We start from the raw sequence: 27,539 nt of genomic DNA on the forward strand, positions 1-27,539 counted from the left end.
AGAGCGACGCGGAGCTCTGGCGGCGCGGACCCCGACGACGTCCCAGCCCAGAGCCTGCGCCATCCGGGTCCCCTTCGAGCGCTGGAGCGCCGCCCGGAGGCCGCCCTGCAGGTAAAGGTGGGCAGCGTTGCTGGGTTTGGGCTGGGGGATCCCCCGCGGGCCGGATGCAGCCAGGTGTCCAGCTCCGACGGGGCGCGGTGCCTCAGGCCCCAGTGCAAGGACAGGACGTAGAGGCGACTCGCACTGGGGGTTGGCCCAAGGATGAGGGAGTGCTCACCCGTCCCCTGGACGTAAGGAAGATAGAGCCCCCGTTTCCTCCCTCTCCAACACTGGACAGTAACTCCTGGTGTGTCAGTTCACTTTACCTGTAAAACGGGAACAGCAAAACTGCCTTCGAGGTGAGGTTGAGGAGAGAGGGGGAGGTGAAGGAAGATTTAACGTCGACCTTACGTTCTCTCCCCATCTTTCTGCCATTTCTGATTCTCCGGCGACCTCCAAGTTACTTGGGTTTTCTGTCTCTACCCCAAGTTCTTCCTATTTGGAGTAACCTGGCAAACTACACTGAAGACTGAGCTCTGAGGAATGTCCTTGCCCAGAGGCTCTGCACCCCCACTCCCATTGAGACTTGTAGGGATTGAGGGGGTTGTGTCTGACCAAAGGTGGCTGGGGTCCCAGGTCCTTAGAATAGCTTTCTGGTGTCTCTACCACACGGGTCCCGGGAGGCTCTGAGGGAGGGAATAGCCAGAAGACTTCTGGAGTTGCACCCGGGGATAGACTCCTCTGAGTTTGCTTGGAGTGTGTGTGTGTGTGTGTGTGTGTGTGTGTGTGTGTGTGTGTGTGTGTCTGTGTCTGCTAGAAACTTTGTCCGGGAGAACAGCCTAGATTCCTCACACAGAAGTGCATCTGACCTTTCAGGGTACCGTGACAGCCCAGAAGTCTTCCTTCACTTGCCTGCCTTAGAAGCTGGGGGGAGGGGAGGACAGAGAAGCTGGAGAGTGTGCAGATGGGGTCTCTCGATAGAGATAGAAGATCCTCACTGGCCTGGGCAAAGGGATGCACACACACACACACACACACACACACACACACACACACACACACTCCCCTACCCCTCACTCCCAGGAAGAGTCAGGGTCACAAAGAGAGCTGGCAGTCTTGGTGGGGAGTCTGGCCTCCCCTTGATCTGATGAACACAGATGGAGACATAGATACACAGAAGCCTCTAAAAAGATGTGACACACAGCCACGCTCCCTCCCACTGAGACTCACACGCAATCACACACCACTGAATAAAAGACTCACTAGACACCCACGACCACACTCTTACCACAAATGCGAAAACAATGACACGCGGTCTCCAACAGACACACAGCAAGCCCCCTGTGGCCAGCCAGACATACTTCCACGGGACATGGCAGAGTTGTACACACATGCACTGGTTCACACTCTACGTGCTCACTAGGGTCTCTCCGGTTTCACTTCGCCTACCCCAGTGAACATGAGCGTTTCCACTTTGGCCCAGAGGAAGGGAAAGGAAGGAGGGAAGGAAATGTGTCTCTTAGCAAGAGGGAGGGAACCAAACACGACTGTCAGCCCAAGCCCCCAAACCCCACTGCTTCCCTGCGCTGGGCCCCAGCCAGACCAAAGGATATGACCCCAACTTCCCTGCCCTGCTGGCCCGCAGCTTACTCCAGAGCGGCAGTGACAGGCCTGGGCCTCTTTGTAGGGAAGTAGGGCCTCAGATGAGCAGATCCTGAGGCTCTTACAGAGTTGGGTGGATGAACCAGAGACATCCACATCTCTCACGTGGAGCATGTCTGTGGGCTCTGGGTGCCTGTTGAGGTACATGAGGAGGGGAGGTGCAAGCCAGAATTCAGGGCTGAGAGTGGGGGAAGAAGGAACAGAGGGAACTCTGTGAGGCTTTCATGATAATGAGGGTTTTGTTACTTGGGTCACACAGTAGGGAGTTGAGGGACCATATGGGTTTGAAGTCAGGGTTCTTTTTTTTTTTTTTTTTTTCGGAGCTGGGGACCGAACCCAGGGCCTTGCGCTTCCTAGGTAAGCGCTCTACCACTGAGCTAAATCCCCAGCCCCATGAAGTCAGGGTTCTTAATTATTATCTGGAGACCCAGTTCTGACACGCTGCCTAGTGGTACAAACCGGGAGTGACTGGCAGTTCTGTGCTAAACATGAAAGGGACGCCTTCATCTTCCAGATCTTGGAGGAGGCCAGACAGTGTGAAGAGAACGGGATGACAGCTAAGTGAGTGGTTGCCATGAGGAAGAGAGGAGGGGTTGATGAAGATGTAGTCATCTTGAGGGGAGGGACAGCGGTGGTGCATGCCTGTAATCCCAGCATTTGGGAGGCAGAGGCAGGTGGATCTCTGTGAGTTGGAGGGCAATCTGGTCTACAGAGTTAGTTCTAAGTCAGCCAGAACAGAAAAGAACATACTCATCTGATTATGGGGTCAGTAGAGGTCAGGCTGGGAGCCTTGTATTGTAGCACTGTGACCTGTCCCCACAGGAGACACGAGACTGGCTTCCAGTCTCATAAACTATAGTGATGGGGCCTGGAGCTGAGTATGATCATAACTTGGGGGTTGTCTCTAAAAGGCACCGAGTGTGTACAGAAGCTGGGGTGCATCTAAAAGGCCAGAAAGCGCATTCACGTGTGCCCAGACATGAGCCATGGAATCCGTGCTCTCTGAGAGACAAGTTTAGCTCTCTCTGTTCTCTGGTCATTTCCAGACTAGGAAGGGGACAGACAGCAGATCTCCAGTGAAGAGAGCATATGCAGGTTCAAGAGTTGGCCCTGGGGGCTGGGGATTTAGCTCAGTGGTAGAGCGCTTACCTAGGAAGCGCAAGGCCCTGGGTTCGGTCCCCAGCTCCGGAAAAAAAAGAACCAAAAAAAAAAAAAAAAAAAAAAAAAAAGAGTTGGCCCTGGCACTGCCTGTCTCTGTGCCTCAGTTTCCCTATTGTCAAAATCCCTTTCTTTCTGGGACTACTTTTTTTTTTTACCTTGGAAAGGTGAGGGGGGTGCTCCCAGGTACCCTTGTCATACAAGCACCCCAGAACTTTCTGAACAGCACGCCTGCCGCCTCTCTGGTTAGATCATGGAGAATAGAAGTACTGACCTCACATCATCCATATTCTTAGGGAGCTTTGAGTGGGAGGTTAACCATTGCCCTAAGGAAGGATGGGTGTGCCTGTTCTTAGAGAGTAGAAAGGCTTGGGGGAGGGGTCAGGGAGCTGGTGAACACCTTAATGGGGAGAGCCAGGCCAGCATTACTGGCCATCTAGGGATGGGATTAGAGACTTAGGGATCATCTGAGGTCACAGAGCAACCAGAGACAGAAATGAGAGAAAGCAGAGGTCTGGGCTCAGGCCCTTCTCCACAGAGGCAGCCTTCTCTTATAGGCCTGTCAGGGAGCTGGGGAGGAGGGAAATCTCATCAAACTACCTTACACCCTCTAACCTTTTCCTTTATTGTTAAAAGTTTTTATTTATTGTGTAGATTTTTGCCGGAATGCGTGTCTGTGCACCACGTGCACGCAGTGCCCTTGGAAGCCGGAAGTGGATGTTGAACCCCATGAAACTTGAGTCACAGACAGTAGCCACCATGGGGGTCCTGGGATCTGATCCTGGGTCCTCTGGAAGAGCAGCTAGTGCTTTTAACCACTGAGCCATCTCTCCAGCCCAGACACCCTGTAATTTCAATCCCTCTTTCTGTCTCCTTGAGAAAGTGTAACAGTTAGGCGTTTGGTGCAGATTCATTGCTCGTTAGGCCCTCTGTTGAAATAGTTCTAATCCTGGAGCAACACTACGAGGCAGGGAAGGACAGCTCATGCAACAGAGATACCAGGGTAGGTCAGAAGCCAGCACACTTCTGTGATGACATCCACCTCTGGTCCTTCCCCTCAGCCTGATTCTCTTCACTTTGGGAGAGGAATGGACAACTGTCCGAGTCTTCATCATGCCACACATCTCCGTAACACAGTTTTCTTTTTTCCCAGAGAGGAAACAATGAAGTATGGTACGGTCAGGCCCACGGGGAGAGTTTGGCACAGAGAGAGCGGGGCTGTTGTTTTTTAGTATCTGAGACCTCTCAGTGGTCCCTGGCAGGGACACCTAACAGTAAGGGACACCCAGTTCCTTCAAATAAGGGCTCTGAGCCTAGCGTCTTGGCCTCACCTGTCAGCCCTGACTGTGAGACCTCAGTGGTGGTGTGTCCGAGATGGGCCAGTGATGCTAGCCTGGCTCACCCTGGAAACTGAGGGGTGGGAAGCCATTTCTCCTCTGCAATCTCCCAGAAGCCCGCTCCCCCCTCCCCCCCGTACCCCTGTGTATTCGGGCTGGCCTGGAACTCTCTGTGTAGCCTAGGCTGGCCATAAATTCACCATCCTCCTGCCCTAGCTTCTTGAGAGATAGAATTTCAGGCGTGAGCTACCACGCCTGGCTGAGGCCAACTTTTTGGCACCCACCCCTTCCAGCATCCCAGTCCTTAAGACCAGGAAATTCTCCCTTCTGTCTAGCCTCCTTCTCTCCCACTGTGCTGGCTGCTGCAAAGCTTGCGTGGGCCCTCCAGGCCACACTCCTGACAGGCGACCACGAGCTTATTAGTTCGTGGCAAACATTCTTTTCATAGTTCCTGGAGCACAGCAAATCCGACGCTTAGCCAGGAATGCAGAGCCCCTCCTGCAGTGGCAGCAGGGACTGGGGAGGGGGTGGAAACCCTGGGGGTTAGCCAAATTGGGGATGAGCTGAGGGGATGTGGCAGACACCCCCCTCCAGGAACACTCCGCCTCAGCTTGGGAGCAGGATGGAGGGTTACCTTCAGCAGCTTTGGACTTAGCCAACTTGGCCTCCAGCTCTGGGGACCATCCTCTACCGTCTTGCTGGTGAACTTGGGCAAGCGTGCACGGTGCTCAACTCAGCTTGGGGCTTCCTAGCAAGACCCTGCCTCAAGAAACAGATAATCAAAAAAGTCAGCTTCCCACCACATGGCTTGTTGGACAGGAAGATCAGGAGTTCAAGGTCATCCTTGGCTACGACTGAGTTGGAAGCCAGCTGGGTTAAGGAGACTGTATCTGAAAGGAAACGGAACAAAACCGCATGCACGGGTGCACGCATGCACCCATGCACGCTCTTGAGTGGTGAGTGGTTCTTGAACCCGTGATTTTTGAAAAATCAGACTCTTGGGTCTGGAGAGATGGCTCAGTGGTTAAGAGCACTTGTTGCTCTTGCAGAGAACCTGGATTGGGTCCCCAGCACCAATATGGCCTCTCACACTCACCCATAACTCAGTTCCAGGCCCAAACTCCCTCTTTTGACTTCTCTTGGCACCAGACATGCGTGTGGTGTGCATACATACCTCCAGGCAAAACATTCATACAGAAATAAATAACTCTGAACCAAAAATGTTTAAATTGGGACCGTAGCCTGGACCTGCCCACAGTAGGTGCTCTCTAGCCAGCACCACCCTGCAAGGAGCTCAGTTTTCTTCTCAAGGCCCTTGAGAGTCCTCAGGGTCTGTGTTTGGAATGCTGTGGTGAGAGCTGGACCGGACACCAGGCTAGCCCACTTGGTGACTTAGCAGCTCTAGGTAGGGATAAAGATTGTTCCCCTGATATCTGGTGTGGGATTTAGCTGTGCAAAGGGGCGATGTCACCAGAGGAGGGAGAGAATTAGGGCTTGGAGAACAGAGCCACATTGAAGAAAGTTCAGACAGGGCCCTGGTGTGCCCATCCACCCTGCTCTCTACTTTCTAGAATCTCAGGAGGGGGCTCCTGAGGCCCTCAGTAGAGGCTGTCCACCGTGCCCAGCGTTTTCTGTCTACAGTTGTGTTATCTGGGTTGAAGTGGCAGCTTGGGTAGGGTAGAGTGGATTTGGCAAACAGGACCCTAATCTGTCGGAAGCCCAAATATGGTGGCTGTGGCCACTTGAGGACTGGCCAGACCTACTTGCCTTCTTCAAGATAGACCTTGGAGGGTGGACCTCTGAACCTCCATGCTCTCCTCAAGGAAACTGGACAGGAGTTACAGCCTTGCAGGCCTGGGGGAGGTGGCAAAGTTATGCTGAGGGTGAGGGTTAAGGGGAGGTGAAGCGGCTTAGGGAGTAAAGAGGCTTTTCCTCCAAGCCTGGGGACCTGAGTTTGATCTCAAGATGCAGATGGTGGAAGGAGAGAAACAACTCTTGAAAAGTTTGTCCCATCACCAGAGGCGGTGGCTCATACCTTTGATCCCAGCACTCAGGCAACAGAGGCAGGTAGATCTCTGAGTTCGAGGCCAGCCTGGTCTACAGAGTGAGTTTCAGGACAACCAGGGATACACAGAGAAACCTTGTCTTAAAAAAAAAAAAGGAAAGAAAATAATTTTTGACCTGCCCATTGGTGAGCTGAGGCATGCGTAGCCCTCCCCCACAATAATAAAAAATGTAGTAAAAATGTTTTTACAGTTATGCCTGGGATGTGGCCAGTGCTGTTCTGTGCATAGTATTGATTTCAGGTTTATTATTTGTTCAGTGTTCGTGCTAGATGTTCTCGGGATTTAGACACTGTTATTAGACAAGCATGTGCAGCCAGCTTTGGGCTGGACCCAGGTCTCTTGACCCTGATACTCAAGGCCTTCCTCAGCAGAACCGAGGCAGCCCTCTCAAGTAAAGTCACCTGTTCGAAGCCTGGGCCAGCAAAATGGTTTAGCAGGTCCAAAGGGTTACAGTACAAGCCAGTGACCTGAGTTCGACACCCAGAACTCAGGATGGAAAGAGAGAATCAGTCCCTCCAAGTTGCCCTTTGACCTCAAGCACCTGTGTGTACACGATGGGTGCATGAGCAAAGATTTAAAGGGAGGGGGTCATTGGCTTAGTGGTTAAGACCACTTGGCCTTGAATCGCATCTGTCGGCCATGTAGCTGAAGATGACCTTGAATTTCTGACCCTCTGGCTTCTACCTCTTAGGAACTGGGATGATACGTGCTACCACGCTGAGTTTATGTAGGGTATGCAGTATTGGGGATTTGAGTTCAGGGCTTTGGAGCTAGGCAAACACTAATTGAACTGTGTCTCCAACACTCGTTTGTGTGTGTTTACATGTAGGTGTATGTTTACATGTCTGTGTATGTTATATGTAGGTGTATGTTTACATGTCTGTGTATGTTACATGTTTGTGTGATGCTAGGAATTGAACCTAATTGTATGCTTGGCCAGTGAGCACTATCCTATCTCCCTAGATTTTTTGTTTTGGTTCCCTTTGTCCCTTGTGAATGTTCAGGATTTTGACACACACCAGACCTTCAGTTCTCCTGGCCTGGATGGCCAGGCCTCACCTCCAAATTGCTCAAGTCATAATGGTAGCCAAAACTCAGATCCAGCTAAGATCAAATGCCCCAGCCCCACCCCCAGTGAGGAGGAGTTGGTGGGCAGGGGGTTTGCAATGAGAGGTAAAGACTGCCCATCCAGGCCACAGCAGCCAGGCCAGAAACTCAGAAAGTGCTCTCTGCTGGGGTTCTGGTGTTTACTGTAGCTAGGGTGTTGAGGGCTCAGCAAGGTGGAGAGGCGGCCAGGAGCCACAGGCTTTGGCATCAGGCTCCTTGTGCAGCCACAGAGAAGGGCAGGCTGTCAGAGTTTCCATGGGATTGGGCAGAGGCAGTCGAGCAGCTGGGGGAGAGAGTGACGAAGCCGCCTTATCCTTGCCAGGTGGGCTGGCTGGGTATCCCCTCTTTGTCCTCTCAGAAGTCATGTCTGGGTCTAGACAGTGGCCCCCAACCCTTCTATCTACCTAGACTGGGGTTTTTACAAGTATTCGGAGACAAGGTCTCATGTATCCCCAGCTGGCCTTGAACTCACAGTGCAGATGACGATGACCTGATTCTGCTGTTTCCGCCTCGAAAGTGCTGGGCTGATAGGCGTATATCAGGCGCCATATCAGATTTAGGCAGTACTGAGGATAGAACCAAGTGCCTTGTGAGTATTTTTTTTTTTTTTTTTGGTTCTTTTTTTTGGGAGCTGGGGACCGAACCCAGGGCCTTGCGCTTCCTAGGTAAGCGCTTTACCACTGAGCTAAATCCCCAGCCCGAGTATTTTTTTTTTTTTTCTGGTTCTTTTTTCCGGAGCTGGGGACCGGACCCAGGGCCTTGCGCTTCCTAGGTAAGGGCTCTACCACTGAGCTAAATCCCCAGCCCCGCCTTGTGAGTATCAGGCAAGCACTCTCCCAACTCCCATCCTGAGTCCTGAACCTGGTACCTACCATGTTTAGTTGAGGCATAACTGGGAGCTCTGCTACTCCTAACTCCTCACTCCACTGCCTTAAATGGCTCCCCGTTGATGCCTAGTGCAGGCAAGTGTGACTTCCAAAGCTTGTCTCCCTGGTGTAGCACCCTCAATCCCTGCTGGTCTCCAACTCCAAAGACTTCTAGCTCATCCTAGAATCTCCCAAGCAGTTTCCCACAGCCTGAAATTCCTTTACTTACCTCATCTGCTGCCCCTCAGATCATTGTTCAGAAGTCAGCATGAAAGTCCCTTCTACTACAAAGCCCTCTAGGGAAACTCACAGGGATTGGAGGGTCAGTATGCCTTTCTCTGGGCTTCTACATACAGCCCAGGGATATTAGTCAATTGTGTGTTGTTGATTTGGGAGAGCTGGTTTTACTTGTTTGTTTGCTTGTTTTTGAGACTAGTCTTACTATGTAGATCAGGCTGGCCTCGAACTCACAGATTTATGTGAGTACTGAGATTCAAGGGCCAGTCCTGTGGTGATGGCTTTTATGACTGATGCTCCCTGCTCCTACAGGGCAGGGGTGGAGACATCAGTATGAACGTCCCTAGAAGACCACTTTCTCATTAGGAGCTACCCCTAGCCAGTCTTATTGTAGAGACCTGAGTTGGCCAGAACTGGGCACACAGAAGGGGTTTCCCGAGTGCCTCAAACCAGAACTGTCACTAAGTGCATAGAATGAAAGAAAAGAGGCACTGCCTGACATCAGAGGACCCCGGGTTGAGGAGGGGGCCCGCTGGGCTCACGGTCAAGTGCCATTGACTAGCTGGGGTGGGTGACTGGCGGGAGGTTTCCCTCGTTTTCTTCAGGAATCCTCTCACTGCTCCTGTGGTTTATTCCCAGGCTCTGCCTCTCCTAGGACGTTCGTGGCCCCGCCCACCTGAAAAAGGTAAGATCTGGGGGCGTGGTTTTCTGCTACCCAAGGCTTGGAAAAGCAGTTAGTAGTTCGTCGTCCTGTAAACTCCTTGGCTCCTGCGGCAGTAGCAGCCCCTGCCTCCCGACGCAGGGTGCCCTTGCCGCCGGCTTCTCCTGCAGGTGACCTCAGCTCCTAGTGCTGTAAAACCCCGGCCCAAGTCGGAAGCAGCTTTTTCTCATTTGTGAACTATCTCGCCTCGCTGCCTGGCGCGGCCGTGTTTGCTTGGCCCCGCCTGAGTGCAGTGGCCTGGCCGCACTCCCGCCGGCTCCCTCCCTGCCCAACCCGGCCTCTCCCGTTGCCGCCGCCGCCGCCACCACGCAGGGAAGCCGCGAGGCCCAGGAATCTTGGCCGGCTGGAGCGACAGCGGCCGAGGGTGGTGCTCCGGAAAAGACTGCAAATGGGAACCAGAAGGCGAAGAGCTGGATGGAGGCTGAGGAGGTCCGGCTGCCAGGCTAAGGCTGGGTGGCTGGGTCTGAAGACCCTCCAGTCTGTTTTGGTCAGAGGCTCAAGAGCTCTGCTGGAAGCTAGTAGCATAGAGTGGCACCCGCTGAGGCCAGAGCCCCTGATGGAAGGAACCAGCTTTCTTGGCTACCTGCCTGAGGGTGCGGTGGTTGTGGGTCATCTGTCTCAGCCTGGACATTCTTACCTCCCTAGCTGGAGGTTTGGTAGCAACGAGATGTTTCTCCTGGGGTTAGCAGGTGTCTAGACTCAAGTGGGCAGAGGCCAGGGGCCTGGCATTAAATGTAGTCACCTGTAAGGAGGGAGGACATTTTGACTAGCTTTTGTTGGCCCAGGCCTGAAGTATCAGGAAGAGCAACAGGGACAGACCTGTCTCTAATCAGAGTCCCTAGGACTGGAACCCCGGGTGGAGGGTGGCCTGGTCAGACCCAGCCTGGAGCCCCAGCTGCAGGCTTTCCTGAGTACTTGTTGAGTGATATGGAAGGGAGGGCTGTGGTGAGGTATGAGAGGAGGAGGCTGGGAAGGCTGCTCAGAGGAAGAGGCTTTGAATGTGAAGTTTGCTTGGAAGAGAAAGGGAGAATGGGGGTTTTAGGCAGAGAGCATCCTATTGGCAACTATGGGAAGGTGGATATGAAATGGAGGACAGCCAGGGCTGTAGTGAGTTTGTCTTATCCCCAAGGGGGGATAAACCAGCTCTGCCCGCATGGTCAGTCAGGCTTTCATTTGTAGTTAGTTCCTGTCTCTAGTGAGATGGCTTCTTCGGTCTGTACAACCCTTCCCTTTCCCCATGGGACATGTGCTCTGCCCATAGTTTGCCAACATATGATCATGAGCAGAGGTGTGCTCCCGAGTTCCCAGCCACCGGGGTGATGAGGTATGAGGCAGTCTGAAGCTTTCGGACAACCTTCCCCACACATTTCAACTAGGGGGCTGAGCCAGAGAGATCCAGTAGACCCCCACCCCCAGTTTGTAGCCAGACCTCATCCACGGAGGCAGATACAGAGCTGAGGTCAGAATGCACAGGTATGGCCTGTCCACCGAAGGCCTTGTTATGTGACCAGCAGCTCACAGTTTACCAGAGCTGGACCTCACTCAGGGGATAGACCCCTCAGTTTGTCACAAGGGCATGGGAGAGGGTTGAGAGAGACACTTGCACAGGCAGCAGAGATGGTGACAGAGACACACAGGTCTGAGTAGAAGGAGAGACAGATGCTGACACATGAAGAGGACTTAAATGGTTCTCAGGGTCCCTCCCCAGCTCTTAGACATGGAGTATGTTCCCACAGTGGGACCTCAGTGATAGTTCAGTACATCAGTGGGTCTTCCTTGTACATTCTCCTCCAGAAGCCGCGTGCGTAAAAGGCAGAACAACAGAGATGTAGCCTGTGAGTGCTAGGGCGCCATTAGGGAATCCAGAGGCAGCAAGAGCTAGGGGCAGAGCTGTTGTGGCAGGTATTCCACAGTCAGGACCCATCAGCGTAGCCTAGAAGCTTGGCAAGATGCAGATGACAGGTCTACACCAGCCGCATCTGTCTTGGTGACCTGGTACAGGCTATGGTTTGAGAAGGGTTGTTGAAGTCCACATAGAAAATGGGGAGAGTGACAGACAGGTTAAAAGTGGAGGCTGAGTGAAAGGGTCCTGTGGCTGTCCTGTGGGCTTTGGTAAACACACACACATACACACACACATACACGCACATGCACATGTACACACACGCACACGCATACACGCGCACGCACACACATTTTTGGAGGAGGCGTCTTATGTAGACCAGCCTAGTCTCTTCAGTTCACTCAGGGGGTAGTCAAGGATGATCTTTGAACTTCAGAGTCTCCTGTCTCCACCTCCCAAGTGCTGGGATCACAGGCGTTTGCCACCACACACCCAGGGTTTTGCGCATGCCACACAAACCCACTAACAGCTGAACTCCATCTCCTGAGCCCTCGGCAAGGTCATTTATTAAACCTTTAAGGAGTGTCTGGGCTGTGCCAGCCTCTGGGCTTGTTTGTTTTGCAAGGCAAGGTTTCTCTGTGTAGCCCCAGCTATCCTGGAATTCACTCTGTAGACCAGGTTGCCCTAGAAACTCAGAGATCTGCCTGCTTCTGCCTCCCAAGCACTGGGATTAAGGTACGCTCGACCACCGCCTGGCTGTGCTGTGTTTTGGAGTATAAGGTCTCTATCCTAGCCAAGGCTGGGGGCGCTAGAGAAGTCCACAGGATGAGACCTGTGGCTGGAAGGGGGCGGAATAGGGATGCTATGTGCAGTTGTGGCTATGTATAGGTTATAAGTAGGGTGGTTGCTACACAAGAGCCCTCAGGAAGGAGCCAAGTGGACTGGAGAAGAGGACAGTCTCTTCTAACCCTGCCAAGGCACTGTAGGGGGTGGAGAGTCTGTATTACCATATAAGGAAGAAAGGCCCAGCGGTGATGGGTGATGTTCAGACTTTTATCCTGGGCACCTGGGTTGCAGGGGGGAAAGGAAGTTGGGAGGAAATGACAGCTGTGTGGGAAGGCGGGGCATATGTGCAGTGTGGGGTGGAGACTGGAGACTGTGCCAGTACACGGTGATGAAACAGGATCTAGGGACGCAGGGAGACCTGGAACTACATGGACAGGCCAGAGACCATGAGGCTGAGGCAGTGTGTGGGAAGCCTGGCAGAGGAAGAGGGTAAAGAGACAGACCCAGCCTGGCGTCAGGCAGGGATATGCCTGGACTGTGGACGTGTGGGGCAAGAGGCTGGAAGCCACAGGAGGTGTCCACACTGAGATCCCTGGAGTGAAGTCTGGCCTTCGCCATCTTTCTTTCGAGGACTCAGGGTCAGGGAAGGGCTTAGAGTTTGCAGTGGAGGCTGAGGGCTGGAGCTGCTAGGCTGCTCACCCCTGGATCCTTAGTTCAGTTGTTCTCTCTCGACTAACCAGGAAAAGGTCTAGAAGGGCAGAAAACAGAACCCAGACTGCATTCCTGGAGACCTTATGCTTTGGATGGGGGCGAGATGCCACTTTGTAATAGGAAGGAAGGCATGTGGCTCCACTGAAGGAAGAAGTTCCTGCCCATGAAGGACAGGCCAAGGCAGCAGCACACCTGGAGGGGCTGGTGGCTCCCATGATCTCAGTTGATCTTTTTGCCGACGACACTGGAGGTCCAGAAAGGTTAAGTCACTTGCCCACTCGTATCCCCCAGCTCTAAGTTGCTGTGCCGGGAGGCCAAGCTTTAAGAGGAATAGGAACCGCACTCACCTGACAGGTGAGGGAAGACAGAGCCGCGAGAGACCAGAGAGAGGGGAAGAGGCTGGGGAGTGGGGATCAGGCACGGGCCAGGGGCTCTGCAGAATGTCTGCGCCACAGGAAGCGGCTCACAGCATACCTGTGGTTTGGCGGACCGGCCGCCGCGCCTCCCCGCCGCTGCCCGCGGAGCCGCCGTCTGGGGTGCTGGGGCCTGGATTCTGCTCGGGTCGGGTTCCACCCGTTCCCACCCCGGGGCGGGGTCACAGCAGCCTCACCCCGCGCCCTGTCTCCGGGCCCCTCCGCACCACGGACTAGGCGGCTTGGTCACGGGTAGGGTGATGGAACGGGAACACACCTGGGACGCGACCCTGGGGACGAACTCGGGGAGGGGAGGGGTCGGCCAGCGCCTCCTCCCACCTGGGTCTGGACGCCCTGGGGCGCCCGCTCCCAGCCAGTCTCCTCCGCCTCTGGGAGGAGGCCAGGCTGCCCCAAAACGCTGACTTGGACGAAATGGTGTTTTACGGCGATTTGTTGAAAAGGGGGGAAATCCTCGTTAAGGACTTGCAGCTGTCCAAACACGGCGTCTGTCCCGCCGCCGCCCGGGCTCAATCCCCTGAATCAGCGTCTCCTGCACGCGTCCCACCTCCGAGGCTCCGCGCCCCTGCCATCCCGGACCTCGTTCAGGCCACACCTCCAGAGAGGTCACCAGAGACGGTGATGGCTTGCCTAAGGTCACACAGCCAGTCATGGGCAGGCTAGCTGGAACCTTAGGACTCCTCTCCTCCTGGTCTTACACACACACACGCACGCACACGCACACACACACACACACACACACACACACACACACACACACACACACACACACACACACACACACACCCCAGCTTGGCCAACCAACCATCCTTGTTGGCAGATGAATCGTTCCCTTTGCTCCACACTTCTGGAGCGAGACTAGTTGGTGCAGAGACACTCTTCTTTTTTTTTTTTTTTTTTTTTTGGTTCTTTTTTTTTCGGAGCTGGGGACCGAACCCAGGGCCTTGTGCTTCCTAGGTAAGCGCTCTACCACTGAGCTAAATCCCCAGCCGGCAGAGACACTCTTCAAGTAGTCACCAGGGAAATGTTGGAGCGAGTCGTTGCTGTGTTCTTGACAATAGATGGATTGAGGTTGTCTGGCCTCAAACTTGCCAAGCAGTCAAGGATGACCTAGACATTTCTCTGCTCTTCTCGCCTCTGCCTCTGTCCCCACCACCCCGGGTCTCAGGCTACGTGTGTGTGCCACCTTAAGTCTGACGGTGAATTGAGCTGGTCACTTATTGTGGAGCCTCACTGTGTGCCAGCTTGGCCATAAGGGGACAGGGAGAGCAGGACATAAGAGCCAATCCTGGCTCCACAGACAGAGGCTGTGTGAGGCAGCCAATGGTCTGACTGGGCGTCTCCAGCATGCCAGAACAAGTGAGAGTTATCCAGGTGGAGCCGCACCAAGGCTCAGGGAATGCAGAGGCCACAAAGTCCCTGGGCCTGGCACACAGGCCCATACAGTGCCACCTCTAGGTCACTGGCTCTTTTTTTCCAGCCCTGAACAGCTCAGCCTCCCCTCCCCAGCCTTGTGCCTAGCCTGGCTGAAGACTTTTTCTTGCCACTCTCTGCTTGGCTGTCTGGGCCTGACTCTGACTCTTGGAATGTTCTAAGCTCCCATGGCAGGGAATCCTAGTGGTTACAGCCTTGGTTTGTCACAGGTTTCTGTCCCAACCCTGTCATCGCTGTCCCCCCAAGCTTTTGCCAGCATTATTGTGCTTCTCTGAGCCTCTGTCTCTTCATCTTGCAGACAGGCCTTGGGAGCACCTTCCTCATGGAAAAGGACACACACACACACACACACACACATACACACACACACACACACACACACACACACACACACACACACCAAAACCAACCAACCAAAAAAACCCAAACAACTTTATTTTTGAGCCAAACTTCCAGGTCATCCCGGACACAGCATTTAGGGGCTATTGCTTTCCTCACTCTCCAAAGACACACCTAGTATCAGACCTGGTCCCTGACTTCATGGAGGAAGTCTCTCTCACTCTCCCCCTTCCCCTCTCCCTTTCTCCCTTCGTCTCCCTCCCTCCTACTCCCCTCCCTCAGTGTTGGGTAGAAGTCATTGGAATGGGTACAGTAGGATCTATGGGGAGGTGTCAAAGTCCCTTCCTGTAAGACCCCATACTAAGCAGAACTCAAGGTTGCATAGCTCTGGGTGCTGGCCCTGCTCCTGGCTAGCACTGGGGCGTTTCCTTTGTTAGTATGCCTGCTTGGGGGCCTTCCTGTAGCACTAACCATGTGTAAGAAACAGGCTGGGCCTTTCCAGAGCCAGGTCTGTCCCAGGTCTCCTTGTGATGGTATCATGACCTTTAGGCCCTGGCCAACTTACCTTCCTCTAGTACCTGTTGTACACTTGGTTCTCTCCCCCCTGCTCCCCAACCCCTGCGTACCCGCCAGACGGAACACTCTGGCTCTAGACAGCTATGTACAGCCTGTCTCGGAGTGTTCCAACTCAGACAATCAATTCAAAAGGGCCCTGCCCTACCTGCTCAGGAGACGTGAGGAGTAGGGGCAGGGAACGGACTCCCCTGCCCAGGTTTAGGTTCTGCCTGTAGCTTTGTCATTGAGGACTTGAACCCATTTCCTCGTCTCTAGATCACAATAGCATCCTCATGGGCTGTCGTGAAGGTTACGTGTGAACTGTTCGGACTGCTTTGGGGCGATCCACCATCAGCAGCTAATAAAGCCACACCTGGGCAGGCAGTGGTGGCGCACACCTTTAGTCCTAGCACTCTGGAGGCAGAGGCAGATGGATCTCTGAGTTCGAGGCCAGTCTGGTCTACAGAATGAGTTCCAGGATAGTCAGGGCCACACACAGAAACTCGGTCTTAAAACAAAATAAATCAACAACAACACATAAGGCTGGAGAGATGGCTCAGTGGTTAAGTACATTGGCTGCTCTTCCAGAGGTCCTGAGTTCAAATCCCAGCAACCACATGGTGGCTCACAACCATCTGTAATGGGATCTGGTGCCCTCTTCTGGCATGCAGGTGTACATGCAGACACAAAACTCAAATCTTAAAAAGGAAAAAAAAGAAAAAGAAATTTTAAAAAGAAGAAGAAAAACAAAACAGAACAACAAAAACACAGCCCAACTGTACATTGCAGGCTCAGCCAGACCCGGTGCATTGTGGGCTCGCTGAGTCTTGGCATCAAATCACAGCCAATAAGACAGGTTCCTAGTGATGCCTCAGCTTCTGAGCAAGACTTTTATAGTCTAAGTAAGCATTTCTCCCCTCTCTCTCCCTCTTCCCTTCTTCCCTTCTCCTCTCCCTCCTCTCTCTGCTAAGAATGGATCCCATGGCGTCACACATGGAAGCTAGGGAAGTCCCTGTACCCTAGCCCCGAGATTCTCTTTCTGCCTCTATAGCTCAATGGTGAGTGTTACATGAACTCACTGGGCTCCGTGAGATCAGCTTGAGTTTGACACACAGGGACCCTAGTGTCGGGTGTTAGTTACTGTCAGGCCAAGGCTCAGCGAGAGTAGGGGTTCTTTGAGGTCACAGAGCTGGTTAAGTAGTGGAGCTGAGATTTGAACCTGGGAGCTGGGCAGTGGCTGCATAGACCTTCCCCACAGCTAAGAGAGATGAGAGGGCTGAGAGCTGCAGACAGACCCACATTAGAGAGGGTTTTGCCCCCTCAGGCCCAGACTAGGGATTCGTAGGAAGCACAGTCTTCCCTGGATCAGATCAGTGAGTTCCGGGACAGCCAGGGCCACACAGAAATCTTGTTTCAAAAAAAAAAAAAAAAAGAAAGAAAGAAAGAAAAGAAAAAACAAACAAAAAACAAACAAAAAATGACCCCCCCCAAGAAAACCCCAACTCTCCCCCCTCTAAAAATGACAGCCTATTGATGTGTAATTCGTGGATGTTACAATTAGTCCATTTAGATGCACAGTACAGCGTTGGCTCTGTGGCGAGGCTGGCAGACATGCTGCTGACAATGGAGGAAATCTTTGATTTAATCTCTAATAAAGCAAACCAGGCTCAGTGGTTCACACCTGTAGTCCCAGCACTCAGGAGGCAGAGTTGGGCGCATCAGAAGTTCAAGGTCGGCCTGGAGAGATGGCTCAGTGGTTAAGAGCATTGGCTGCTCTCCCAGAGGTCCTGAGTTCAATTCCCAGCAACCATATGGTGGCTCACAACCATCTGTAATGGGATCTGATGCCCTCTTCTGCTGTGTTTGAAGACAGCAATAGTGTACTCATATATAATAAATCTTAAAAAAAAAGTTCAAGGTCATTCTCAGCTATGTCGTGAGTTTAAATGCCAGCTTGGGATACATGAGAATCTGTCTCAAAAAAAATTAAGGTACAGTGCAGTTTTTATTTTTATTTTGAGACATAGTCCCACTATATAGTCCTTACTGACCTGAAACTCACTACGTAAACCAGGCTGGCCTTGAACTCACAGAAATGTGCTTGTTTCTGACTCCCGAGTGCTCGGATTAAAGATGTGTGCCACCATGCCAAGCTTAAGTTTTAATTATTTAATATCATATATGTGGGTGTTTTTCCTACATGGATATCCATATTAGCACTGCTTGATACTAGAAGTGGCCAGAAGAGGGCGCTGGATTCCCCTAGAACTGGAGTAATGTGTCTTTGGGCCACGTGAGTGCTGTGAGTGGTCCGTAGAGCCAAGCTTGGGTCCTCTGGAAGAGCAGCCAGTGCTGACCACTGAACCATCTTGCCAGGCCTTAGGATTACAGTCTCTGCTACCAAACCCGGCTCCCAATCAGTTTTCAAACATTTCATTACTCCTGTGGAGAAGGCCATGTCTGTGAGGATCATTTCCCATATCCCCCTCCTTCAGCCCTCAACAACCCCTGATCATCCTGTCTCTATGGATTGCCTAGTCTAAGCATGAAATGGATTCAGAGCTGGGATGGAACTTAGCTGGTTAAGTACAAGTGAAGCTCTGGGTTTGATCCTGAGCCCACCCACTGAATGTTACCCTCCATGTCAGAACTTGTTTTTAATTCAGGATATTTATTGCACAGAAAATATGTGCCACCTTCTTTTTAATCTATGTGTGGAAGGGGATGCAGGGGGTGCATGAGCGCACACACAGAGAGGCACATGTTGTTTGTTAGTTTGCTTTTGAGACAGGGTTTCTCTGTGTAGCCCTACCTGTCCTGGAACTCACTGTAGTTCAAGGCTGGCCTCAAACTCACAGAGATCCTCCTGCCTCTGCTTCCCCAGTGCTGTGATAAAAGATGTGCACCACCTCGCTTCACCTGGCCTTTTTTTTTTTAAGTTTAAACTTTTTTTAAACTATTTTTTAAAAAAAGATTTATTTATTTTATTCATAGATAGCTGTGAGCCACCATGTGGTTGCTGGGAATTGAACTCAGGACCTCTGGAAGAGCAGTCAGTGCTCTTAACCTCTGAGCCATCTCTCCAGCCCAAGTTTAAACATTTTTTTAAAGATTTTAAAGATTTATTTATTCATTTGTTATATATGAGTACACTGTAGCTGTCTTCAGACACGGCAGAAGAGGGCATCGGATCCCGTTACAGATGGTTGTGAGCCACCATGTGGTTGCTGGGAATTGAACTCAGGACCTCTGGAAGAGCAGTGAGTGCTCTTAACCGCTGAGCCATCTCTCCAGCCCCAAGTTTAAACATTTTTAAAAATGACATTTTTATTTCATGTGGCTGCGTGCCCTGCCTGCATGTGTCTGTGTGCAGTGCCCACAGTGGCCAGAAGAGGGCATCAGATCCCTGGAACTGGAGTTTGAGATGGCGATGGGGTCAGCCACAGTGTATAGGTAGGTGCTGGGAATCAAACCTGCGTCCTATGGAAGTACAGCCCTTGCTCCTAACTGCTGAGTCATCTCTCCAGCCCCTGCAGTCACCTTATTTGTCTTCTGTTCCAAGGGAGTGTCTTTGGGAAGAGTGTGCTTATATATTCTTTCCTGACGCTGTTTTGTGACAATGACTTCTCTTAAGGACATACTTTTGGAAAAGATCACTTCTTTAGTCTGGGAATTTGTTTCAGCTGGAAAATCCTTGCTTGGCATGTGCAGAGCCCTGGGTATAACCCCTAGCACCCATAAAACTGAGTTTGGTGGATCACACCTATCATGCCCAAGTAAGGGCAGGGGTCAGGAGTTCTAAGTCATCCTTGGCTGTCTGCCAAGTTGACACTAGCTTGGATTACATGAGAACCTGTCAGGAGGAGGAGGAGGGGGGAGGGGAGGAGGGGGAGGAAGAAGAGGAGCAGCAGCAGCAGCAGCAGCAGCAGCAGCAGCAGCAGCAGCAGCCGCCGCCGCCAAGTGTGGTGTTGTGCAACTGTAACCCCAGCAGGTAGAAGCAGGAAGATCTTGACAAGCTTGAGGCCAGCCTGGTCTATGTAGTTCTGGCCAACCAGAATCACACAGTGAGACTGTCTCAAAAACAAAACAAAGAGGGAGGGAGGGTTTCAGAATACCTGCAGCTAGGGGAGATGGAGATGGGGTGGGTGGGGGTGGGGAGCAGACCTAGCTGGAAGGACTTGACCCAAGAGCTAGGATTGGACCTGAGCCTGGGCAGGGGGCCAAGAGATGGAAGACGGCAAGGAAGGAGGGGATAAGCTGGGAAAGGTTTAGATACTGAGCCCATGAATCGAGATTCTTCCTGAAGGCATCAACAGCTGTTTTGACTGAGAAAATGAAAAGAAGGCAACATCTCATTTAAGAATTTGTGAAACGGGGCTGGAGAGATGGCTCAGCGGTTAGGAGCACCCGACTACTCTTCCAGAGGTCCTGAGTTCAATTCCCAGCAACCACATGGTGGCTCACAACCATCTGTAAAGAGAACCAATGCCCTCTTCTGGTGTATCTGAAGACAGCTACAGTGTATTTATATATAATAAATGAATAAATCTTAAAAAAAAAAAAGAATTTGTGAAACGAACCGGAGAGATGGTTCAGAGGTTAAGAGCACTGGCTGCTCTTCCAGAGGTCCTGAGTTCAATTCCCAGCCCTCATCTCACATCTGTCTGTAACTCCAGGTCCAGGGGATCTGACACCTTCATACAGGCAAAACACCATGGTGACTCACAACCATCTATAATGAGAGATCTGGCGTTCTCTTCTGGCATGCAGGAAGAATGAATCCGTATTCATAATAAATAAATAAATCTTAACAAAAAAGAATTTGTGAAGTTAGGCAGTGGTGGCACACACATTTAATTCGCGAACTTAGGAAACAGAGGCAGGCAGATCTCTGTGAGTCTGAGGCCAGCCTGGTCTACATACTAAATTCCAGGACAGCCAGGGCTACACTGAGAAACGAGCAAACAATAGAATTTTCTGTCACCTGCATGGGGTAACAGAGGGTTGTAAGCTGACATTTGGGTGTTTGGAGTGGAACCTGGGTTATCTGGAAGAGCAGTCAATGCTCATAACTTCTCAGCGATCGCCCCAGCCTCTACGCCCAGCTACGACCAGTTTTTTCTTTTTTAATTTATTTTATGTTCTTTGGTGTTTTGCCAGCATGTACGTCTGGGTGAAGGCATCAGATCCCCTGGAACTGGAGTTACAGACAGATGTGAGACAGATGTGGGTCCTGGGAATTGAACCTGGGTCCTCTGGAAGAGAAGCCAGTGCCCTTAACCTCTGAGCCATCTCTCCAATCCTATGCCCAGTTTTAAAAAGCATTTCTTGGGGACACACAAAATGGCTCAGGAGGTAAGGGCTCTTGTGAGAAGCCTTATGACTTGAGTTTGATCCCTGGAACCTACATGGTAGAAGGAAAGAACTGTAGGTCCATGTAGGTTGTCTGCTGACTGTCACATTCATGTGTGCCCCTCCCTCAAATAAGTTAGCAAAAATGTAGTTTAAAAGGCATTTTTAAAAAGCGGTGCCTTGTGTGGAGAGCGTGCATTGTTCTAGCATTGAGGTTAGGCTTGCCTTCATGGGTGTGTGTGTGCTGTATTGGATAATGTAACGCCAGGAACGTTTGCATCCAAGACCCCTGTAGACATATTACCCTGTTTTATTTGCTCCAACTCCTTCTCTGGTGAGCGTAGCATTGAAGATGGCAGAACCTAGGCCTTGTTCTCTGAGCTCAGCTAAGTGCTATGGATAGCTGTCAGAAGGCGTTTTGGAGGACAGGGGCTTGGAGGCTAAATAGACGGTAAAACTGGGACCCAGGATTAAGGGGCTCCTGGGGCCTTGGAGTTGTCTTGTAAGGAGTCCTGGGTGAAAGGATAAGGGCTGCAGAGAGAGGAAGGGAAGGCGGGGCTCAAGATAAGGCATTGGCTTCTGGGAGTATGGAGTCCAGAAGGACATCACTGTGACGGAGAATCACAAGGATCCAAGTCAAGTCCTTGACCTGTCTCCCCTGTATCATCTGGATACTGGGGGTGGCAGTGACACCGATACACCCGTGTCGAGATGAGAGTTTATATCTCTGGGCTGGAGAGATGGCTCAGTGGTTAAGAGCACTGTCTCTCTTCCAGAGGTCCTGAGTTCAAATCCCAGCAAACACATGGTGGCTCACAACCATCTGTAAGGGGATCCAATGCCCTCTTCTGGTGTGTCTGAAGGCAGCTACAGTGTACTTCTATATAATAAATAAATAGGGCTGGAGAGATGGCTCAGCGGTTAAGAGCACTGACTGCTCTTCCAGAGGTCCTGAGTTCAGTTCCCAGCAACCACATGGTGACTCACAACCATCTGTAATGGGATCTGATGCCCTCTTCCGGTGTGTCTGAAGTGTACTCATATACATAAAATAAATAAATAAATAAATCTTTAAAAAAGAGTTTACAGGGGTTGGGGATTTAGCTCAGTGGTAGAGCGCTTGCCTAGCAAGCGCAAGGCCCTGGGTTCGGTCCCCAGCTCCGAGGGAAAAAAAAAAAAGAGTTTACATCTCTGAAGAGCTCCGGTGGTAGGTGGTACTTGGCAGAAAGCTGGCCTGCATTTGGATGGTGGGGCCCTCATCTTGAAAAGGTTCCCTTTAGCAAGGGATGTGCTCAGGTTGAGCTGGGCTTCCAAGGTCCTTTCTGGTTGCTGATACTCGGCTGGGGGAGACTGGTTAGGCTTGGAAGAGGCTTAGCAGACAGTATATAGAGACCAGTGACTTTGAGATTTACTTTTGAATAACAAGAGCCTGTGGTCCTGGTGGCTGGTTTGGTGACAGCCTTCCTCCTTCTCCCTGCAGCACATCCACAGACGCCATGCAGGGGGCTCTGATGCCCCTGCCTTCGCTGCTGTTGTTGCTGTTGGGGTGTGGGCCAAGAGTGTCCTCTGGCGGTGGAGCTGGCGGCGCAGCTGGCTATGCCCCGGTAAAGTATGTGCAGCCCATGCAGAAAGGACCAGTGGGACCGCCTTTCCGAGAGGGCAAGGGCCAGTACCTGGGTGAGAGCCTCTCTCTACTCAACCATACCTAAGACCTCCCCCCGCCCCTAAATCCCTCCAGACCCTCCAGACCACAGCTCCTCCATGTCCAGCTGAGATCTTCCCACCTCTATTTATTCTTCCTTGGGCTGGTCCAGGGATTCTCAGTTTTAGAGGGCCGGAAACTGGCTGTGGTTGGCTGGTGCAGGCGGTCTTCACATGGGGGTGGGGCCGGGCTGGAGGGCGGATAGGTAATGAAGCAGCTTGACTGGTCTGTAATGCGGGTTATTGGCGCCACCTGGTGGTCGTATGGTGACCACGTCTTGCAGCCATAAATATTCTAAGTTCATTGGGCAAGGCCTGTCCGGGAAGTTGGGTACAGGGAGCCCTGGATGAGGACAGGTGCAGTGCGCCCAAGATAGCAACTGGACAGCTCTGGACTCCCTCCACTACGGAGGGACAGCTCTGGGAGTGTTCTGTATGGGCAGATACAAAACCTGTTCCTCCACAGTGCTCTGCACATTGCCATGGGGGAATGGATAGATGAAATACCAGACTTCCATTGTCCAGGTCCCTGACTGTCTCCTCCTCTCTCTTTCAGAAATGCCTCTACCGATCCTGCCAATGGACTTGAAAGGAGAGCCAGGCCCCCCTGGGAAACCGGGACCTCGGGGTCCCCCTGGGCCTCCTGGTTTCCCAGGAAAACCAGGCACTGGAAAACCTGGGGTCCATGGACAACCAGGCCCTGCTGGGCCCCCTGGCTTCTCCAGGATGGGCAAAGCTGGTCCTCCAGGGCTTCCAGGCAAGGTTGGACCACCAGGGCAGCCAGGGCTGCGGGGGGAGCCAGGGATACGAGGAGACCAGGGTGTCCGGGGGCCCCCAGGACCCCCTGGCCTTCCTGGTCCTTCAGGTATTACTGTCCCTGGAAAACCAGGTGCCCAGGGAGCTCCAGGGCCTCCAGGATTTAGAGGGGAGCCAGGACCCCAGGGAGAGCCTGGACCCCGAGGAGATAGGGGCCTCAAAGGGGATAATGGAGTGGGCCAACCAGGGTTGCCTGGGGCCCCTGGGCAGGCAGGTGCCCCTGGGCCTCCTGGGCTGCCTGGTCCAGCTGGCTTGGGAAAACCAGGTTTGGATGGGTTACCAGGAGCCCCTGGAGACAAGGGTGATTTGGGGCCCCCTGGGGTTCCAGGCTCTAGGGGAGAGCCAGGAGCTGTGGGTCCAAAAGGGCCTCCTGGGGTAGATGGTGTGGGGATACCAGGGGCAGCGGGGGTGCCAGGGCCACAGGGTCCAGCAGGGGCTAAAGGGGAGCCAGGGCTCCGGGGCCCACCTGGCTTGATAGGCCCTGTGGGCTATGGGATGCCAGGAAAACCAGGACCTAAGGGAGACAGGGGCCCGGTTGGGGCCCCAGGCCTCTTAGGAGACAGAGGTGAGCCAGGAGAGGATGGGGAGCCAGGGGAACAGGGTCCACAGGGACTTGGGGGTCCACCTGGCCTTCCTGGATCTGCAGGGCTTCCTGGTAGACGTGGGCCCCCTGGGTCAAAGGGAGAGGTAGGACCTGGAGGTCCACCAGGCGTGCCTGGCATTAGAGGTGACCAAGGGCCTAATGGCCTGGCTGGTAAGCCTGGGCTCCCTGGTGAGAGGGGACTTCCTGGGACCCAGGGACCCCCTGGACCAACTGGCCCCAAGGGTGAGCCAGGTTTTACAGGTCGCCCTGGGGGGCCAGGGGTGGCAGGAGCCCTAGGTCAGAAAGGTGACTTGGGCCTTCCTGGGCAGCCTGGCTTGAGGGGTCCCTCTGGAATCCCAGGACTCCAGGGCCCAGCTGGCCCTATTGGGCCCCAGGGTCTTCCAGGCCTGAAGGGTGAACCAGGCCTTCCAGGGCCTCCTGGAGAGGGAAAAGTCGGGGAGCCTGGCTCTGCGGGTCCCACAGGGCCCCCTGGAGTCCCTGGCTCCCCAGGGCTCACAGGTCCTCCTGGGCCCCCTGGGCCTCCTGGGCCTCCTGGTGCCCCCGGAGCCTTGGATGAGACTGGTATTGCCGGCTTGCATCTGCCCAATGGTGGCGTGGAGGGGGCTGTACTGGGCAAAGGAGGCAAGCCGCAGTTTGGGCTCGGTGAGCTGTCAGCCCACGCCACTCCAGCCTTTACCGCTGTGCTCACTTCCCCGTTCCCTGCCTCGGGCATGCCAGTTAGGTTTGACCGGACTCTCTACAATGGCCACAGCGGCTACAACCCAGCCACTGGTATCTTCACCTGCCCCGTGGGAGGCGTCTACTACTTTGCTTACCACGTGCATGTCAAGGGCACCAATGTGTGGGTAGCCCTGTACAAGAACAACGTGCCCGCCACCTACACATACGACGAATACAAGAAGGGCTATCTGGACCAGGCCTCCGGAGGGGCTGTGCTCCAGCTGCGGCCCAACGACCAGGTGTGGGTGCAGATGCCGTCAGACCAGGCCAATGGCCTCTACTCCACTGAGTACATCCATTCTTCCTTCTCAGGGTTTTTGCTCTGTCCTACATAACCCGTGGGGGGCCCTGCTGCCCCGGCCTCCTCCTCTTTAGCGATAGAGACCTTTCCAGTTACAGAGATCTCCATTGGAAAGAAAATCGAAAGCTGAACAGAGGCAGCGGTGGCCTCGGCCCGAGAAGACTGACCTGCTCTCTGTAGGCTGAAGTCGTTTCTGGAAGAGGTTGGCCTAATTTCCTTTCCCCAAGGCGCACTGTGGGCGTTGTACCCCTGCTTTGGATCTGCCTGGTCTGCAGGCAGCGCCCCAGAGCACTCAGCCCGGGCCCCCTCGTGAGTCCTGGAAGCTGCTGGGAGAGAGATGGCTTTCCTGTTGGCCTGAGATGGCATGGAATGAGCCCAGGGCTTCCTGTGTTCTCTGGGTCTCTTCCAGCTCCCCAGGAGCTCCAGCACACGGCATTAGGTTCTCTGAGGTTTTTGTTTCCTTTTGGGAGAAAGGAAGAAGGGGATGGGGACCATGGAGGCAGTCCATGTGGATAGATGCCTGGAGTGATGTGAGCTCAGACCTGTCCTGGCGGGGACTGTGGTATGGCGCTTGCTCCTGGCCTCTGGAAGACTCCTGAAGCAGCCATCTGTGGAGATCTGTGAGGGGACACAGATCAGGGGACAAGCTGATCACTCTGCTGCCTCCCTGGCTATCTCCACTGGCTCTGCATGAGCGTGGATAGCCATGGGCTGAGGTGGGACTGTGTTTACACAGATTGCAGAGCCAACCAGGGCGGATGATCAAGCAAACATGATACCCCTCCCTTTTTCTCTCACCTGCTGGGGGTGGGGTAATTCTCTCCTTATCAGACTGTTAGGGGATGCTTGGCAACCCCAAACGAAGTGTCTTCGAGGCAGAGCGCCTCCCATCGGGCCCCCTGAACAGAGGCACACAAGCTTGTGGGTGAAGACTTCTGTTTCTCCTTAATAAGAACCATGCTGTGGGTACTTAAGTGTCTACTAGAGGAGCTCATCTGTGGGCACTTCCTCTCTCTCTGCCCTCTGCTTCCAATTTCCTGTTCTAAGCAGTGTAGGGCCCAGGAGGCTAAGGCTCTGAAAGGAAGGATACCAGCAGGCCCCACTGGAATGAGCTGGCTCTAGAGGCTTCTACCATCCTCTCTCATTAGGAGGCTCCTGCAGGAAACAGTCAGGCCAGCTTCCCAGCTGGGCTCAGTGCTGGGGGGTAGGGGTGGACGTTCTTGCCTAGCTAAGGATGGCTGCTTTCTCTGTAGTTCATGATCTTCCTCCGCCCTCACTTAGCCTACTTCCCTGACAGAGTGAATCTGGGACATCAGATAGGCAACCCACCTTGTGCTCCAATTTGGGCACATTCAACTGCCCGTGCTGACAGACCGAGGGAGGATGAGGGCCTAGCCCCCTACCTGGCCTACAACCTCAAAGCAGCCTTAGTGGACTGCTCACTTCAGTTTCCAAAGGGGGAATCTGCCTGGGATCGATTCTGTGTGCTTTTTTCCTTCCACACCCAAGAGAACCAGCTAGAGTCTCAGAGCATCCTTGTTGGGCATTTTCAGTGTCCTCCTTCCCCGGGTCAAAGCCACTAATCTGATGGTCAGAGGTTAATCCGCTCCCAGAGGGAGCCCTGAAAGATGGCTCACAGCAGACCCCATCCCGAAAGCCTTTAGGAAAGGATTCTGAAATGTTCGTGGATTGGAGCTGTAAGTGTCTCTGACCAGCTTTGACAGTGACAGCTTTAACTACGACAACTACACTTACTTTATGCATTTGAATATTTTGGTTCCTTTTTTTTTTTTTTCTTTTTAAAGATTAAGGTTTTCCACTCGGGATTTCATTTCTAACCTGGTGTACGAAGTTCCTCTCTACTTACCACGTACCCCATGTCAGGTTCAGGGAAAAATGCACCGGGGAAATCAGAGAAAATGGGATTTCTTTTTGAAAAGAAAACTACATTCCTGTTACTGACCACCCCCCCAATAAAACCTGTTGTAGAAACACATGCTGTGACTCTGGCCTCCGTACAGACATGTTTCAGTGGCATCCAGGTGCTTCGCTGGCCCCTCGAGGAAGTCGCTACAGCTTCTCACTCAGGCTCCTGAGGGTCGTTAGAACCACTCGCTGCTCCCTCAGCGCCACCTGGCATTCTATGAAACCAAAGAAGGGCAGTGGCTGGAGCTGGACTGAACTTTGTCGAAACTCCTGTAAGCTCTCAGGAGCAGTGGAGCATGACGGTTGGTGCAGGATCCCAAGGGCCAAGTTACAACATCTGATATAAATTATGAATGAAATTGTGAATCTTTGGTCCTGAGGATGGGCTTGTGCTAGGCCACATGCAGAGGACGGGGTAGAGGGCACTGTGCTGTGCAGAAGTACCTGTTTACAGCTTGCTATGCACAGAAGCAGCGTGCTCATGTCCTTGGCTCTGAGGATCTGGTCCATCAGACCTGATAAAAGCCACTTCCTGCTATCTGCCTACCCTGAGAGAACCTCAGCTTGGTTGGAAGCCAACTGCCTGACGGTCATGAAACCTCAGGCCAACCACTGAGCTGGCTGCACAACCTTGTCCCCTCACTGAACCTGGAAGGATGCTCAGAGATCATCCTCATCATTTGTGGGGAGGTGTCAACTGTCTTCTTTGGTTGGTTTTTGAGACAGGGTCTAACTCTGTAGCTATGGCTGTCCTGGAACTCACTCTGTAGACCAGGATAGCCTTGAACCCAGAGATCTGCCTGCCTCTGCCTCCTGAGTGCCAGGAT

At 53.0% G+C, this 27,539-nt stretch overlaps 1 protein-coding gene across 1 annotated transcript; it reads left to right on the top strand.

Annotated features, from left to right (window-relative positions):
- Col8a2 (collagen type VIII alpha 2 chain) lies at positions 1-26,782 on the top strand. The gene is given in 4 exon segments (NM_001427371.1): positions 1-111; positions 9,112-9,157; positions 22,125-22,321; positions 22,902-26,782. Coding segments are annotated over 2 exon segments (2,100 nt in total). The 5' UTR covers positions 1-111; positions 9,112-9,157; positions 22,125-22,140; the 3' UTR covers positions 24,821-26,782.
- The last annotated feature ends 757 nt before the right edge of the window (positions 26,783-27,539 follow it).

Source organism: Rattus norvegicus, chromosome 5, assembly GCF_021556685.1.
Source record: "Rattus norvegicus strain SHRSP/BbbUtx chromosome 5, alternate assembly SHRSP_T2T, whole genome shotgun sequence".
NCBI classification, from domain to species: domain Eukaryota; kingdom Metazoa; phylum Chordata; class Mammalia; order Rodentia; family Muridae; genus Rattus; species Rattus norvegicus.